General features: G+C 28.5%; 3 protein-coding genes and 1 long non-coding RNA gene across 5 annotated transcripts; all 4 read right to left on the bottom strand.

Moving 5' to 3' along the window:
• Positions 1–449: 449 nt before the first annotated feature.
• Positions 450–5,753, bottom strand: LOC123268436 (suppressor of cytokine signaling 5). Its single transcript, XM_044733483.1, has 5 exons — positions 5,080–5,753; positions 4,601–4,911; positions 3,063–3,302; positions 2,657–2,923; positions 450–1,820 (listed from the first exon to the last, which is right to left on the bottom strand). Exons 1-5 carry the CDS (start codon positions 5,588–5,590, stop codon positions 1,530–1,532), a joined length of 1,620 nt encoding a protein of 539 aa, XP_044589418.1. The 5' UTR covers positions 5,591–5,753; the 3' UTR covers positions 450–1,529.
• Positions 5,754–5,931: 178 nt separating this feature from the next.
• On the bottom strand, positions 5,932–7,494 carry LOC123268440. Its single transcript, XR_006510234.1, has 2 exons — positions 6,431–7,494; positions 5,932–6,066 (listed from the first exon to the last, which is right to left on the bottom strand). It is a non-coding gene; the product is annotated as an uncharacterized LOC123268440 (long non-coding RNA).
• A 4,037-nt stretch (positions 7,495–11,531) lies between these two features.
• Positions 11,532–12,212, bottom strand: LOC123268438 (microsomal glutathione S-transferase 1-like). Its single transcript, XM_044733486.1, has 2 exons — positions 12,012–12,212; positions 11,532–11,942 (listed from the first exon to the last, which is right to left on the bottom strand). Exons 1-2 carry the CDS (start codon positions 12,129–12,131, stop codon positions 11,616–11,618), a joined length of 447 nt encoding a protein of 148 aa, XP_044589421.1. The 5' UTR covers positions 12,132–12,212; the 3' UTR covers positions 11,532–11,615.
• A 522-nt stretch (positions 12,213–12,734) lies between these two features.
• LOC123268437 (PI-PLC X domain-containing protein 1-like) lies at positions 12,735–16,240 on the bottom strand. 2 transcript variants are annotated; one of them, XM_044733484.1, is made up of 6 exons: positions 15,846–16,238; positions 15,585–15,758; positions 14,936–15,167; positions 14,462–14,821; positions 13,346–13,533; positions 12,735–13,244 (listed from the first exon to the last, which is right to left on the bottom strand). In XM_044733484.1, exons 1-6 carry the CDS (start codon positions 15,886–15,888, stop codon positions 12,874–12,876), a joined length of 1,368 nt encoding a protein of 455 aa, XP_044589419.1. In that variant the 5' UTR covers positions 15,889–16,238; the 3' UTR covers positions 12,735–12,873. The 2 variants fall into 2 exon arrangements, with proteins under 2 accessions (XP_044589419.1, XP_044589420.1); XM_044733485.1 differs by lacking the exon at positions 15,585–15,758 and having other exon boundaries at positions 15,846–16,240.
• Between the last annotated feature and the right edge of the window lie 1,131 nt (positions 16,241–17,371).

Below are 17,371 nucleotides of genomic sequence, written 5' to 3'. Positions count from 1 at the left end.
ATATCATTAGTTGACAATATAGCAATGTCAGTTCTTAATTATTGACATTTTTAAAGATATAAGCTAATCCCGATGTTACACTCATCGAGACCTTTCATTAGAGTACCCACATGCATTTTTGGTATATATATATATATATGAAAAATTGATGTGGGTACTCAAATGAAAGGTCTCGATGAGTGTAACACCGGAATGAGCTTATATCTCTAAAAATGTCAATAGTTCACTAGATACAAGGTCATTTCTTAATTATGTATCTAGAGATAGAGCATTTCGAATGCAGTTTTCATATCCTGGACACACAATTTTTCTTATTCTCTTAATAATCTAGATAATTTTTGAATGATAAATATCAAGATAATTGTTCTTATAAGAACATTTTATTTTTTTAGTTAGAATAAAATTGCAAGTGTCAAACAACTAGGCCAGTGTTAATAACTGAGTCTTTACCTTAGTCCTCTTCAAACAAAAAAAAAATGATAATACGAGTCCATTATCACTCGTTATATTAGGCTATTAACTTTTGTTAATAAAAAATAAAAATTTTTTTTTTAATAATTTCATTTTATAATTTTTCTGTATACCGTCATCTCTTCTTTTAATTACAATTATTCTAATAATTATTTATTATATATATATTTATATTTAAAGACGGTAATTTTTTCTAATTACATTTTATAATTGAACTAACAAATATTTTTTTTTATCAACAAATTTACTTCTTTTAATTAAAAAAAAAATAAAAGTTTGTTAAAAAAAAAACTCACCCTTACATATCCAACAACGATGAACACCAACACGGACAGTTTATCTTATTAAATATTTAGTTTAGTTTATAATTATCATTATTATTATTACTATTAATCATTAGACATAGGCACGATAGGAGTAATTACTGATCACTTACATAACTGGGAAGATTTTACCATTTCCTTATTTTTTTTTTTTTTTTTTTTTTCTATTACTTTGTCTTAATTTCTTCGCAAAATAATTTATCAATTATTTTAATTGAGTAAAAATAAAGTTTAAGTAAAGCTTAAATAAAATAAATGGACAATTTAATTTATAAAAAAATTATAATGTAAAATATTGCAGCTAATATCTATTTATAAAGCATCTTTTAATCATAAATACTGTTCGACACTTTATAAATTTTTTTTTCTTATATCAACAATTATTAAAATATAGTTACAATCTATTATGTATATAATAAATCAATTTTTGAAATTTATTCATCATTAAGTTTTGTTTAAACACAAAACAATAATTCATTATGCAAAATATTTTGATTTTTAAATCGAGTTTTAAAATAATAATAATAATTATAATAAAAATAAAATAAGATAATAATAATAATCCTTATTTCTTTCAATAAATTTAGTACTCTTTAGCTAGTAACGGATAATTAAATAGTACCTTTTTTTTTTTAACATCAATAAGATTCCCTTGAGTTAAATCATTGCAACGTAACACATTAGAATACATAATTATCAACTAATCATCCAACTGGTTAATTAAAGCGGGTTGATTCAAATCATTGGTAAATATGATATGGATCTTCCATATAACATAATGTCATTTTCGCTATCCAATCTTCTTACGCGCACTCGCTGTTTATAATGGTATTCCTTGAGATAACTTTTTAGGGTCTTTGGCAGCTGTAGCTTGTTTATACCGTCGTATGTCGTTCGAGTTGTGATAACAGCGCGGCAGAGATGTTGCAGTGGAAAAGCGAAATTACGATGCAGTGGAATTGTCAGCATTGGCTCAAAGAACATACAACACGATGGGTCCTTGTAGTGTTCTATTAAACCACACACCTGTTTGATAAAAAATTTCTATTAGCATAAAAGCTATCGCCTTAATTTAAAAATAACAATTTATAATTTTAATGCTGATGAATTTTTGATATTACGACTGTAATTTATTTAGGCTGCATTTGAAAATTCTCTATCTTTAGATACATAATTAAGAAATTACCTTGTATCTTGTGAACTATTGACATTTTTAAAGATATAAGTTCACCCTGACATCACATTCATCGAGACCTTTCATTTAAGTACCCACATCAATTTTTCATATATTTTATATATTTATATATTTCACAAATACCATATATATAAAATATATAAAAAATGCCACGTGGGTACTCAAATGAAAGGTCTCGATGTATGTAATATCGGGATGAGCTTATATCTTTAAAAATGTCAATAATTAAGAACTGACATTGCTATCTTGTTAACTAATGATATTTTTAAAGATATAAGCTCATTCTGATGTTATACTCGTCGAGACCTTTCATTTGAGTACCCACATCAATTTTTCATATATTTTATATATTTATATATATTATATATATATATGTATATATGAAAAATATCTCAAAAATGCATGTGGGTACTCAAATGAAAGTTCTTGATGAGTGTAACATCGGGATGAGCTTATATCTTTAAGAACGTCAATAGTTAAGAAAGTACCGTGCAATTTAAAAATTAAGATTTTAATAATTAGCAGGAATTTGAATCATTCAGTTTAAATCTAAATTTTTTTATAAGACTAATATTTTCAGGAAAAATCTCGGTCAAATAATTACTCTCAAAGAAAAAAAAATATTAGAGAAAACATTCGAATTAATAAATATAAAAAATATAATTACCGTATCGGAAGCGTAAACACCAGGATCATGTGAATCAAAACTAAACTTATGATTCCATTGTTCTATTCTAGCGTGCAAGGATTTCCCATATTTACGAAAACTAACTGAGAAAAGAAATTCTTCTTGCGCAGAGTCTCTCAATAAAAATGTTCCTTCCTGTTTACCATCAAGAAGACGCTCGGCTTCGTACCGGTCCATTTTACCCCAGTAAAAAGTACATGCGGTTATAGACTGTAAGTCAGGTACTAGGCAATGTACATAATCGACCTGAAAAAGTAATTAAACGAATGAGATAATTAATTGCTTGCTTCCTGTTATCAAACTCAAGTTTATTTTCAGGCTAATTAAACCTCTAATGACTCTATTAATTACATTGGGCTAAAAATAATTACTGTAAAAAATGTACCTGTGTGTGAGCCGGTCTTTCGATGTTTGAAACAAGGGTAATGTCCATTTGGGACAAAGCGGTTACGGCAGCCGCTTGGATTCCGACGTGAGCTTGGAAGAGGGCTGTTAGGTCTTCGACAGTTATTCCGTTCGGGTGAACTGGAATTGTGGAAGAATAATTAGGCCTGTAACCTGGTGGAGGCTCGACACCTTCCTCCATTTCTCGGGCTCGCTGTTGCCTTGCTCGTTCATCACAATCCTGAATTTTTTAATTTATTTATAGATTAATAATTTAAATTAGCTTCATCATAAATTTAATCTATATTATTAAGAGAACAAGGAAAATTTTGTCTCCAAGATAGTCATACGATAAAATCAGTATTTTTACTGTAATTTAGTGTCATTGCAAAGGTCTTGACTTGAATTTGTTTCTCACCCCGACATTACACTCATCGAAACCTTTCATTTGAGTACCCACATCAATTTTTCATATATTTTATATATTTATATATTTCACAAATACCATATATATAAAATATATAAAAAATGCCATGTGGGTACTCAAATGAAAGGTCTTGATGAGTGCAACATCGAGATGAGCTTATATCTTTAAAAATGTCAATAATTAAGAACTGACACTGCTATCTTGTGAACTATTAATATTTTTAAAGATATAAGCTCACCCCGACATTACACTCATCGAGACCTTTCATTTAAGTACCCACATCAATTTTTCATATATTTTATATATTTATATATTTCACAAATACCATATATATAAAATATATGAAAAATGCCATGTGGGTATTCAAATGAAAGCTCTTGATGAGTATAACATCGGGACAAGCTTATATCTTTAAAAATGTCAATAATTAAAAATTGACATTGTTATCTTGTGAACTATTGACATTTTTAAAGATATAAGCTCATCCCGACATTACATTCATTGAGACCTTTCTTTTGAGTACCCATATCAATTTTTCATATATTTATACATATTATATATATATATATATATATATATATATATATATATATATAATATATATATATATGTATATATGAAAATTATATCAAAATGCATGTGGGTACTCAAATGAAAGCTCTTGATGAGTGTAACATCGAGATGAGCTTATATCTTTAAAAATGTCAATAGTTAAGAAAGTACAGTGCAATTTACCAAAAGTCATTATTTTATAAAGTAAAATTTTATTTATTTATAGCTCACAAGTCACGGAAGTCACATAGTGACTGCAAGGTTGCTAGTTAAAACTATATTGGATAAAAATATATATAGTATATTGAATTGAACAAATATAAAAAGTAAAATTTGTGTCTTTTGACACCTTGACGCCTTTCATAATCCGATTAGTTTAATGCGCTTTTATAGATGCTTCTAACGAATTAATTATCCTTGAGTTAGACTTGTTATGCAATATAAATATTTTTGACCGAGTGAATAAATAAAATAAAATGGCGTAACATTCAAAGTAATTAAAATTTTCACAATAAAATTAAAATTGTTGGTCAATCTCAGTGAATAATAATTTATTTTACCTCCATTGGATACTCTGCGGGATTGAACCGTGACAAATCAATCACCGGACTAGGGGGCAGTGGTCCTAAAACGGGACTCTGTGGTATCGAATGATTGTTAAAAACGACTCCAGCTCCCATCGGATGTTCTTCAGTGCTTCTGTACCCAGTGCAAACGCACTCCGCGCTGTTGTTAGGTTGATCGGGCATGTCTGTGTTCTTGGAGCCTTTGCTTTTGGCACAGTTGAACTTCAACACCCAATTGGTCCGTTTCTTCTTCGCAGACAGCGTTGTGTGATTGCACACCTGGTTTTGGTCCTTGCGCTGCTTGCCTATTAAAAAATTTAATTAATTAATTAAAAAAAAAATCAAATAAGTTAATTAAAAAAAAAATTTAATTAATTAATTAAAAAAAAAACTAAATAAATTAATTAAAAAAAAAAATTAAATAAATGAATTTAGAAAAAAAAAAAATACCAAATAAAAAACTTGAATCTTACTTTTACGCTTCACAAAGGACAAAGTCTTGGAAGTCCGCCTGAGAGATGGATCCGCAGAGCTGTCTTCACTGCTGCTGCTTCCCGAGCTGCTGCAGCAAGGTTCTTGTTGCTTAAATTCCGTCTCAGGAGCGACAAAATTACCATTATTATTACAAGCCTTCCCCGAGTCTTGTATCGTAGTTGTTGAATCCAACGGCTGGCTATAAATCGACTCAAAACGGGAGTTGTGATTCTCTAAATTAAATTCCTCGTTGTTAAAATTTCGATTCTGCTCTTTGTTTTCATCCGCAACCGGATTATCAAACTGGTTTCCGTTGTTTTCATTGTCTCCGGTGATTTCGATGTTGTCGTTACTTGGCATCACGTACGCTGACGCATGCTGATTGTCATCAGTTCCAGCTTCCGAGTTCTGGTGGGTTTCTTGCTCCCGGTCCAGCTGATGGTGACTCTGGTGGGATTGCTTACTGTCCATCTTGAAAAATTCTCGGAAGCTAGCAAAACGCTGTCCCATAATTACTTGATTCCACGAGCATTTTACTGCTCCGAGTCTTCAATAATTTTTTTTTTTAATTATTAATCAACTGTTGATTATATAACTAAACAAGTTTTTATCCTCTATTATTTCATTAATTTAATTAATTAATTAATAAATAAACAAACTTGTTGAATATCCGATAACAATACTGAAGTTAGTTGTCAATTTTTTAAATTTTCATTACAAATCACTAATAAAAATTTTCACTTGTAATTTTTACATGTGAAATTTTTTAATTAAATTTTTTTTTATAATTTAATTATCATAAAATTCTAAAAAAAATTTTTAATCTCTCTCAACTTAAATATATTTTATTATTTTAAATATATTTAAATGTAAACTTGAATATTGTTGATGAATTGGAACAGCTGTAAGCAGTATGATTTAAAAATTAAATCCCAGCAAACATTTTATTTGATACTCTCGATAGCTTGTCCCCAATGCTTGTCAATCTGTAAATGGACAATAAAAAAATAAAAAAAAATAAAATTAGTAATAAAATAAAACAAGAACGAATGAGAAACTACTTTATCATCCGGAATGACTCATGCATCCTAACGTATTGAGAAAAAAAAGCACATTCTGTTTAGTTCTGTTATTATTATTATTATTATTATTATTATTATTATTATTATGTTATTGCGCTCTCAAGTGTACAAAAAAAAAAAAAGTAATAAAATTAAGCAATAAAACAAAATAATGTAATTGAAACAATGAAATTTGCAAAATAAGTGAAAGTCTTAGATATTACGTATGTGATATCAAAGTCAATGAAGTCATCGAGACGTATAAAATTATAAAAATTATAAAAATTACCTTATTATTATTTTTATCTGTTTTTTCAGCTATCCAATGGTGGTATAAACTGTACTGTGATTATGATTATGCAAAACTGCAGTCATGAGTATAAAAACAAATAATAAAAGGAGTCGTCGATGATAATATTGTTGTTGATAACGACAGCAATGCTGGTGCTGGTGATGTTGATATTAGCGGTGTAAATAAAGTAAATAATCAAGTCCTTGATTCCCTGATAGCAACTGCGGTTGAATCAGCCTGTCTGAGCATGTTCTGACAGGTCGAGATTTTAAATACGCTATCTGTTAAATTAAATATATTCACTAACACTAACACTACCACTAACGCTTCCTCAATTATTGTGATTATTATAACTATTATTATTATGATTATCAGTACGGCTAGTGCTATTACTTTAACTATGACTACTCCTATCACTATTACTTGTGCTCCTCTTCTTCGTCTCGGGATTTATCTTTTTTTTTATCTCGAGATCACACACGAAGAAAACTTTCATTATCGCGTCACTGCATTATATGGCCGAACAAAATAAATCTTCACAGGAGTCTTTTTTATATATTTAAGTAAATATAAAAAAACTCAATACACGTACACTGATTGCCAGACGCAGACTTTAATTAAAGATGATGATTTTTAAATGACCAATCGATTATTTATTTATTCAAACTCGAGATATTTATATTTATTTTCACTCCTGTCAAGAACATTGGTTCTGATGATTCACAGCGAGTGTGAGTTATTACGTTCAGCTGGAACTCTATTTAAGGATTATTATGAGAGATTTAATTGTTGTTGTGATAATACAAATAAAGACACTAGATGTTTAAGATGTTGTAAAAACACACAATGCGTCACTCGCCATTTTCACAAGTCTACGAGCTACAAGATACTTTTATTAATCAATGACGTGATCTTACACGAACATTCACAGCCACAACCAGCCAGCTATACACTAAAAATTCCTCTGATTGGAGAAGAGAAGGTGAATGGATCTCCAACACTCCGTTGGTAGTGTAAATAATAATAGATTATGAAAATGTCGGAAAATATTTTTAAGTCATTCGTCGTTGCTTACTTGTTTTACCGCTGGTGGTGCTGGTTGACGTTACTGATACTTTCTCTTCTAAATATCCAGCTGTATCCAGTGTTGGTATTTTAATTTTTTAAAAAAACTTAACCTCGGAATTGTAAAGGTAGGTCATGTACTGTTTGTTGTTAAATTATTTTTATCTTATGAAGGTTAATTATTTTTTAACACGAGTTGCGAATTTTTTTTTATTCTTATTTTTTTTAAGAATTAAAAAATTAATAGCAATTTTTTTTTTTATAAAAAAAAATAAAATTTTTTTTTTTTTAATTATAAAGGAAAAATACAAAAATTTATTTTAATTACTTTAAAATAGTAATTAATGTTTTAAAAAAATTAATTTTAATTTAAAAATAAATTAAAAATTACAGTAATTATTTAGTATTTTGAACATGCGCGCGCAGCTGAGACAGCCAATAAGCGCGCGGAATGATTTTCCCTCGTTTTTTGCTAGTGCGCATTTCTTCTGCGCCGCGACGCCACTGTCGTTTGGGCTTTCTCAACGGTCGGATGCTCTCTCCACGATTCGGCAATTTTTTACTTATATTTTAGATTTTTCTCAATTACTTTTTATAAATTTACGCGTAATTACGTGAAATAATACTTAATAAACTAGATTTCATAAAAATTTTTATAAATTATCGGGTATAGTAGTCTAATTGCATCTAAATTTTTCATACCCGGCAATGTTATCAGCATCAGCCAACAATGACTATCAATTTTCGCGATAGACAAAATTGTTTTCGCAATTTTTAGCCGAGTCTGCTTTAAAAAATAATAAACTGATAGTTTAAATATTTAATTAATTACTTATAAAATACTAGTAATTATTTTTATATTAATTAGGGTTTTGTCGTGTAAATATTTTTTTAAAATGTCATCTAGTTGATATTTTCATTCAGAGTTATCGAAATTTAAATAAGCTGTCAGAGTTCCTAGTGAAAAAATTTATTATTATATCTTATGTCAGTAATGTCAGTAAAGTTTAGTGTAGTGGAAAATGGAGCTTAAGACAAGATTCTTAACTTCTTTCTAATTCAGTCATCTTTCAAGGTAGTGTATTATAATTTTCTCAAAAAAAATTTTTTTAAATTGAAATTAATTAACACTTTTTTTTTTTTTTTTTTTTTTTTTTTTTTTTTTTTTTTTTTTTTTTAGGCAGTAAAATGGAGATTGATATTACTTCTGGTGAATCAATTATAATTTTATCATTTCTTTAAAATTTGCGCCATATTGAAATAGCAGCGACATCTAGCGATTTTGTAAAACAGATAAATTCAAACTGAATTATCATCAATGACATTAAAGTTACCAGTCACTTGATTATTTTTTAATTTTTTTGACAAATAAATTTGTTCCGAAAAATTATTTTAAAAAAATTGCATTTTTAATTTTTTAAATTTTCTACACATAAATTTTTTTTAATAATTTTTTTTGCCATAATTTATTTGTCTGCTAAATTAATTTTCATTTATCATCAATGCAAATGATAAATCAACCAATAAAATTCAACAGTAATTTAAATTCATCAACTTTTAAATTTTATTAATAGTAACAGTAAATTGAATATACACTAACAATAATTATCAGAACATAGCAAGTAATTACAGTAATTTTTAAAAAAATCGGCGAGACAATTAATTTCATATACAGAACAGTATGAAAAATTTTCGAAATTAAAAACAAATTCATAATTACAAACGCCGTGGTGTATTCCGGAGAAGTTAACAGCCAAAATGGGATAATAAATAACCAACTAATTATTAGGGTTAAATCGTTGAAATGAATTGACCTAATGCGATCGACATCCGGATGTCCGCCTCCGCTGACGCACAAAGTTATCTTCTCGTTCTTCATCCAAACTTTGTCTTCCTCGCTGTGTATCGTCTGCAATTTTCAAAATTTTTTCATCATGAAATTTATTAAAAAAAATTTTTTTTAATATTAATATTTACCTGAGTCCTCACGCGTATTCGACCAGTGAACCACGTCAAAGCCAGCAGTTGGAAGATGAAAATACTGGTTGACCAAGCATACAAGGCACCAAATTTTTCAAAAGACTCCTTAATATTTTTATCCGTCAGATCCATTTTTTTTGGTGGATATATTTTTTATAAATATAAACACGTATAAAATTTGCCTTGCTGGTATATTTATTTTAATTATTATTATTACTATTAAAACAAATACAAATCTTCATACGTTGCTGCTGTTTGCCTGTTACACGGCAGACATATCTACACTATATGCTATATATTAAAAGCTAGTTTGAGCGTAACTTAACTGTATGAGATTTCACATACGTATACTTTGTCTGATTCTGGTGTATAGGTATAAACATAAACGTATAAGATAAATAGCCGTCGGGGATCGGTTATCTTTGTACGGAATCATTTATGGTTTTTTTTTTTAGCCGACTAATTTTGTATGAAAAGAAAAAGAATTAAATTTTGGTCGTACCAAGACTATGATATATTTTATACAAGACATAACTTACAATATATAACATACAACATAAAGAAATCAATCAAGTGCTGCGAATTGAATTCGCGTTGTAATAGATCTGTTTCGTTCTTTTATTTCAATGTTTAAATCTATTGGAATAGGATATATATAGTTTTCCAATACAAGTCTCCATAAATGCATTATTATAGTCAGGTGATATAAGTCTTCCTCTTTGCCTCACATATACCATTATCTTGTGTCCTACTCAGCTCTCGCTTTTGCTCGTAGATCTTCTGCTCAACCACTCTTTTTTCTTTAAATTTATATCTAAGTATATACGTAATATAATATATTAGATATATATGTGTACATATGTGCTTCAAGAAGTAATTCGATATTGGGGGAAATTTCAATATATTTGAAACCAATGTAATTTATGTTCGTACATTATATGAATATATATATGATTTTTTTTCTTCAATAAAACCTTACTAGGTGGTTTAGAAAATTTTTGGACTTAATAAAAAAAGGTAAATTTTTTAAATTATTGCTCTGATAAATTTTCTCAGGAAATAGCATCGTTTTTATTGCGTTATATATTACAATATAATACATTATATATTATATATTGCGTAATATATTACAAATATGCGGAGCAAAATAGTGTAAAATTATCTATATTATTAAGAGAATAAGAAAAATTTTTTATCCAGGATAATCATTTTATCATATGATAAAATCGGTATTTTTAGTAAAATTTAGTGTCATTGCAAAGGTTTTGACTTGAATTTGTGCCTTTTTAAGGATTCATATCATTCTCATCGATAGTCGATTTATTATGATAAGTATTTAGGCTGCATTCGAAAATATTCGATCTCTGAATACATAATTAAGAAATTACCTTGTATCTCGTAAACTATTGACATTTTTAAAGATATAAGCTCATTCCAATGTTACACTCATCAAGACCTTTCATTTGAGTACCCACATCAATTTTTCATATATTTATATAAATTATATATATGTATATATGAAAAATATATCAAAATGCATGTGGGTACTCAAATGAAAGCTCTTGATGAGTGTAACATCGGGATGAGCTTATATCTTTGAAAACGTCAATAGTTACGAAGGTACAGTGCAATTTAACAGATATCTTGAGAATTATTGACATTTTTAAAGATATAAGCTCACCCCGACATTACATTCATTGAGACTTTTCATTTGAGTACCCACATCAATTTTTCATATATTTTATATATTTATATATATGTATATATGAAAAATAAATCAAAAATGTATGCGGGTACTCAAATGAAAGCTCTTGATGAGTGTAACATGAGGATGAGCTTATATCTTTAAGAACGTGATCGTTAAGAAATTACAGTGCATTTTAACAAAATTAATTATCTAATAAAGCAGAATTTTATTTATTTATCGTTCACAAGTCACGGCAGTCACATAATGACTACAAGGTTGCTAGTTATTATTATCGATACATAGAAAGAAAAATTTCTTAACTTTATAATAAATTTTTTAGGCTCAGAAAATTATTATAAAAAAATGTTCTCGTCTGTAAAAAATTTATTTCAAGTAAATTTTTTTATTTAATAATATTTCTGAATATTTTTTGACTTTTAGGCTCTAAAATTAGGAGTAATAGTACACCGTCGCTAAACATTGGTAAATAGTAATAAGAAGCCCAACCATAAAAGCTAAAAATCTAGCAGGTTGTCTTACAACGACAACCGCGTAAACAAACGTATGAACAAAGCGGCTTATAGCGAACATTTTAATAAGAAATGCCGCAGTAGAAGGATCTGGAGACGTAGTGAGCCAAAAGGCCGTGGAAATTACCCAAGGTAGAATATTCTCCAAGTCATTTAAATGCGCTCGACGACATCTCTCGACATCCGGATCGTCGTACACAACTTTAGAGTCTTTTATAAACTTTGCGTCTTCTGGCGACAAAAAAATCTATAAATTAAATTAATATTATTACTAAAAAATTTTCTGGGGTAATAATTACAAAAAAACAATACGTACTTTTTTATAATGTCGCCAAAAACCAACCAACGCGACGCTGCCGAAAATTTTCAGCACCAAAACGACTGACCACCACGCGAAAACACGAAAGTTTTGTTCACGAATGTATTCAGGTGTCATTATTTATTTGTACTGTAAATAAATTAATCACTATACGCGTGCGAAGTCTTAGTAGGCACTGATTCAAGTTCTAGAATTCTTTTATATAAATGTTTTTATTTATATTTAATTATTCATTCACACAAATATACTTTACCGTATGTGACATTTATACATACGCTTGAATGTTATTGAACACTCATGCAATATTTCTTACGATCGATGTATAATGTAATATATAATATTCGATGAGATGAATAGAAAAAAAACGCTTACATAATTAAGTGTCATACTTATCTTCTCGAGTGTGTATTTCTTTATAATTATCTCATGCTAATATTTTTTGCGATAGTCATTAAATAAAATGAGTAAAAAAAATTGTTTATATTTTTAAATCATAATAATTTAAATTTAAATCTCAACCAGAAAAATAAGCAAATAGTCCTTGCTCGATTTTTTTTCAAGAAACTTATTAATATTTACGATAAATTTTTTTTATTTATTATTTATTTCTTAAGTACAGTCTTTACATAAAAACTTTGTTACTTTTCCATTCCCAAATTTATTAAAACTAACATTAGTCCTCTTAATGTTTTTATGAGTAAATTAATATTTATGATAAAATTTTTTTTATTTAACTTTTATTTATTAATTACGATTTATCGTACAGATTTAATTGTCAAGTTATAGATAAATATACGCATAGATAAATATATAAATAAATAAAAATAAGTATTATAAAATAAATAATTATCGGGAGTAATTATGAAAAGCTCCACTGAGCAATATTACTTTTCTTAATGTTGGACTGAATGGACACTTGGATGAGATTATTACCGAGGAAAAAGTCTGTCGCTACTATATTAGTCTGCTTCCACCATTCATTTTGAAATAAACTGGAAAGATTCCGATTTACCGCATCTGCCATCTGTCTAAGCCCAGCGCCGTTCGGATTAAATATTATATCAAAAGGTCGTGGTGTAAGCTCGGCCATTATTGCCCAAAGAGGATTTAGCGTATTTCTTGGCTTTCTCTCTGAACCCATTAGCACACTATTTAGGTATTCAAAGAGACTCTGAGCTGTTTGTTGATTACCCCAGACTTGTGTTAACGGCGGCCACAGCCAGTCGAACTCTGAAATTCACGATATAATATTCATTAACAATCTCCAAATTCTCAACCCTTTTAAGTTATTATTTATAAAATTATGATATTAATTAACCGCGAGCTTTTACCATTTACGGTGTGCTTGTCACCGTAGCAAATAATTAATCTCCGGCCGCTATTCCAGATTTCATTTAACGTCGGTCCGAGACCGTCGACTCCTCGGCTGGGCTTTAATATCAAACCGCCGAATTCGCGGTACAGCATTATTGCTAATCGTCTGTGACGACTTGGTCTGCTTTCAAATCCGACTGGAAATCTAAAAAATTTTTTATACTTTTTATTTTTAATTAAGAAATGACCTTGTATCTCGTGAACTATTGACATTTTTAAAGATATAAGCTCATCCTGATGTTACACTCATCAAGACCTTTCATTTGAGTACCCACATAATTTTTTCATATATTTTATATATTTATATATTTCACAAATATTATATATATAAAATATATAAAAAATGTCATGTGGGTACTCAAATGAAAGGTCTCGATGAGTGCAACATCGGGATGAGCTTATATCTTTAAAAATGTCAATAATTAAGAACTGACATTGCTATATTGTTAACTAATGATATTTTTAAAGATATAAATTCATTCTGATGTTACACTCATCAAGACCTTTCATTTGAGTACCCACATGATTTTTTCATATATTTTATATATTTATATATTTCACAAATATTATATATATAAAATATATAAAAAATGTCATGTGGGTATTCAAATGAAAGGTTTCGATGAGTGTAACACCGGGATGAGCTTACATCTTGAAAAATGTCAATAATTAAGAACTGACATTGCTATCTTGTTAACTAATGATATTTTTAAAGATATAAACTCATTCTGATGTTACACTCATCGAGACTTTTCATTTGAGTACCCACATAAATTTTTCATATATTTATATTTATTATATATATATGTATATATGAAAAATGTATAAAAATGCATGTGGGTACTCAAATGAAAGCTCTTGATGAGTGTAACATTGGGATGAGCTTATATCTTTAAAAACGTCAATAGTTACGAAAATACAGTGCAATTTAACAAAAGTCATTATTTTATAAAGCAAAATTTTATTTATTTATAGTTCACAAGTCATGGCAGTCACATAGTGACTGCAAGGTTGCTAGTTGATATTGATTATTGATAAATCGATAAATTTATTTTATTGATATAAAGGGTTACCTATGAAAATCGAGGATCACAACCTCACCGCGAGCCACATCCAAAAAATTTCTTACATCCCGAATGATGGTGGCAAGCGGATTGATTCGTATTACGTCGTGGTTAACCCAAAACCTCCCTGATGTATGATTAGCATCGTCTGTGCTGTGAGAGCCATTATGCATCGGCGGAGGATAATGGCCTACTCTGATATCGAGGTACCGGATCCCGTGAACCAATTGCGTCCATACATCACGATCTTGGGTCAATAAATATTTTTGGAAGGCGTCTTTCCGCGTCAAGTCTTCGTGCTTGTAACAACCCGAGTTGTGGGTCCCGGGAATCATCAAACTTCCTATCGGTAGTCTCCCCAGTTGCCTTCTGTAATTTTTTATTGAAATATAAAGTCAATTAAAATAATTATTTTTATAAAAAGTTTTGATATTTTTTACTAAGTTGAGATAATAATAATATTGTTTTGTAAAAAATTTACACCTGAGGTCGTACATCCAAGTTGGCCAAATTTGCAAGCACGAGCTGGTCAAAAAAATATTATTTTTGTACAAAGCTGCGTAATGCTTCAAGCAATGTGGTCCTGGGAGTGTTGCACCGCCAGTAGCATCCCAACCACCTGGTAGAGAAGGCCTTCCGACCTCAATATTTGTGCGATAATAACCTTCCGGATGTTCGGCGAGTGTCAGTATCAATTCAGGCTGCAAGCTCTTGTCTGAAATATCAATCATAATTAATTTCAATTATCGAACTCGATTTTGTGCATAGTAAAATTTATTTTTACAGTTTGAAGAAGAAATTTTAACTTGAAATAAAAAAAAATCAATGAAAAAATTTTTTTTACAAAAAATTAATAAAAATTTTATGTAAGTTTAAATATTTAAAGTTATAATTGTTGAAAATTTAAATAAAACTCAATGACTATTTTTATTTTCTTACTTCTTAGTAAAAAAAAAAATGAAAATTTAATGAGTTCAAATATTTAAAGTTCAGATTGATAAAGATTTAAATCACGAAAGATCAAATAGTTAAAGTTTATTTTCCAGAATCGAGTACAATAAAACTTTTGTTATTTTTAGAGTTTCGCAATTACAATAATAAAAAGAGACTTAAAAGTACAAAGAATAATTACTATGAATTGGATCGGCATTGAAGACTTTAATATTGTCGGGAGGCTCAATATTTGTTGGACAATCTAAATCCCAATTAACTTCAAGCTCCGCGTCAATAACTTTATCACTCGCAGCGATCGGTCGCCAGAGCGACGATACCGTCAACCATACCTTGCCGCACTGTGTTGACCGAGCTGATTATTGAATTTCAATAAGAATAATCATTATAAATTGCGTAACGATATTTGTTATTATTGTTAATAAAATATAAAGCAACTTACCCACGTCTGCAGTCAAAATCACGAGTAAGATTTTACCAATCATTTTCTCCAATAAATCACCTTTTGACCAGCACAATTAGAGTCATTTATTTGGGGAATAGTTGGCTAAATATTAATACAAAAAAGTAAATATCGGGTGGCTGTTATTGGAATTTGACTGGCGGGTTATGAGAAAAAAATAGAATGAAACACAGCAGGATTAGAACGTGCAACTGATGACCAGCAGCAGCTAGTCATAGTTTAATCGAGATTTACGAACCGCACATACAGCCCCCGCTTTAGAGGTACTCATTACTTCCTCGTCAATTGCCCCCGACATAAGCGCACATGAAACAGTATGAACTAAAGAGGGATACATACCTAACTATACTACCATGGATCATCAAGCTTCACTCGCATTTACTCTCTGGTGATGATAATGCTCTTCCCCACGTCATTATATATCGTTTCCTGTCTTTATACACAAGTATACAGATATGTATTACTCAAATTACAACTTAACTTACTGTACACATTCGTTTATAAGCATTTTTTTATATACTGATAAAAAAATTTCATTTATTCTTAAGAAAAAATTTTAATAATTTTGGTAATTATTTACAAGTGGGATCAACCTCATTTTTTTATTCTGCTTGTTTTTACGAAATTTTAAAAAATGTCGTGAAAGAAAAAAATAAAGATTTCGAGAAATTTTTTGCCTTCAAAAGTTGGAAAAAATTTTGGCTCATGTTTTTGGATAAAATTTCTATTTTATCTTTTTTTGATATATTTTTTTTTGAAAAGTACATAAAAAAACGAATTAAATAAAAAAAAAGTTGAATATCAAAATTTTCTAAAAAATTTATAAATTTTTTGAAAATTTGTTAAAATTGTGAAAATCAACTTTTTTTTTTTTAAGTTGTTCATTTTTTTATGGATTAAAAAAAAATAACAATAAAATCAAATAGAAATTTGGTTCAAAAAAATGAAAATTAAAATGGTTGACCCACTTATAAATATTTACCATAATTTTTAAGAATTTCATTAACATAAAAAATTTTTTTTTTTTATTTTTTTGGTTTAAAATTTTTCTATTCAGATCAAGTTAATTTTTTTTAACCTAAATTTTTATAAAATTGCTCTCTTAAAGCTAAAAAAAAACTATTATTTAAAACACTTTGTTTATTTCTCAAAATATTTACAACTATTGATTTACATATCAATAATATTAAATTATAATTTATAAAGTTATATTTATGAACAGATAACATTAATGAATTTATTAAATTAAAAATTAATAAATATAAAATATCTGAGTGATTTTTAGAGACTTGTGTTAGAAAAAAACTGTTTTTACGGTTTCAAATTATAAATAAATAAAATAAATGGTAATGTTACTTAATAATCCATGTATATAATTAAATATATCATATATATTTAAGGTATAACCATAGCTTGTTTTTAAATTAATTAATTAGATTACATTGTGCGATATAATATGCTTGATTATTATTAACTTTACGTACAAAGGACAATGCAATTTTATT

The sequence above is a fragment of the Cotesia glomerata genome, linkage group LG7 (assembly GCF_020080835.1).
Source record: "Cotesia glomerata isolate CgM1 linkage group LG7, MPM_Cglom_v2.3, whole genome shotgun sequence".
NCBI classification, from domain to species: Eukaryota; Metazoa; Arthropoda; class Insecta; order Hymenoptera; family Braconidae; genus Cotesia; species Cotesia glomerata.
This window is presented reverse-complemented; position numbering and strand designations above follow the sequence as displayed.

Bases quoted from the DNA above. Each gene is read 5' to 3' on its own strand.
- LOC123268437 (XM_044733484.1), bottom strand. From the start codon at position 15,888: ATGATTGGTAAAATCTTACTCGTGATTTTGACTGCAGACGTGG. The intron at 13,534-14,461 runs GTAACCCTTTAT...AAAATTTTTTAG, and splicing joins GTGATCCTCGATTTTCATAG to ATTTCCAGTCGGATTTGAAA. The intron at 13,245-13,345 runs GTAAAAGCTCGC...CGTGAATTTCAG, and splicing joins TGACAAGCACACCGTAAATG to AGTTCGACTGGCTGTGGCCG.
- LOC123268436 (XM_044733483.1), bottom strand. From the start codon at position 5,590: ATGGGACAGCGTTTTGCTAGCTTCCGAGAATTTTTCAAGATGGACAGT. The intron at 4,912-5,079 runs GTAAGATTCAAG...ATTTTTTAATAG, and splicing joins GTCCTTTGTGAAGCGTAAAA to GCAAGCAGCGCAAGGACCAA. The intron at 1,821-2,656 runs GTAATTATATTT...TTTATCAAACAG, and splicing joins GTGTTTACGCTTCCGATACG to GTGTGTGGTTTAATAGAACA.
- LOC123268438 (XM_044733486.1), bottom strand. From the start codon at position 12,131: ATGACACCTGAATACATTCGTGAACAAAACTTTCGTGTTTTCGCGTGG. The intron at 11,943-12,011 runs GTACGTATTGTT...TTTAATTTATAG, and splicing joins TTTGGCGACATTATAAAAAA to ATTTTTTTGTCGCCAGAAGA.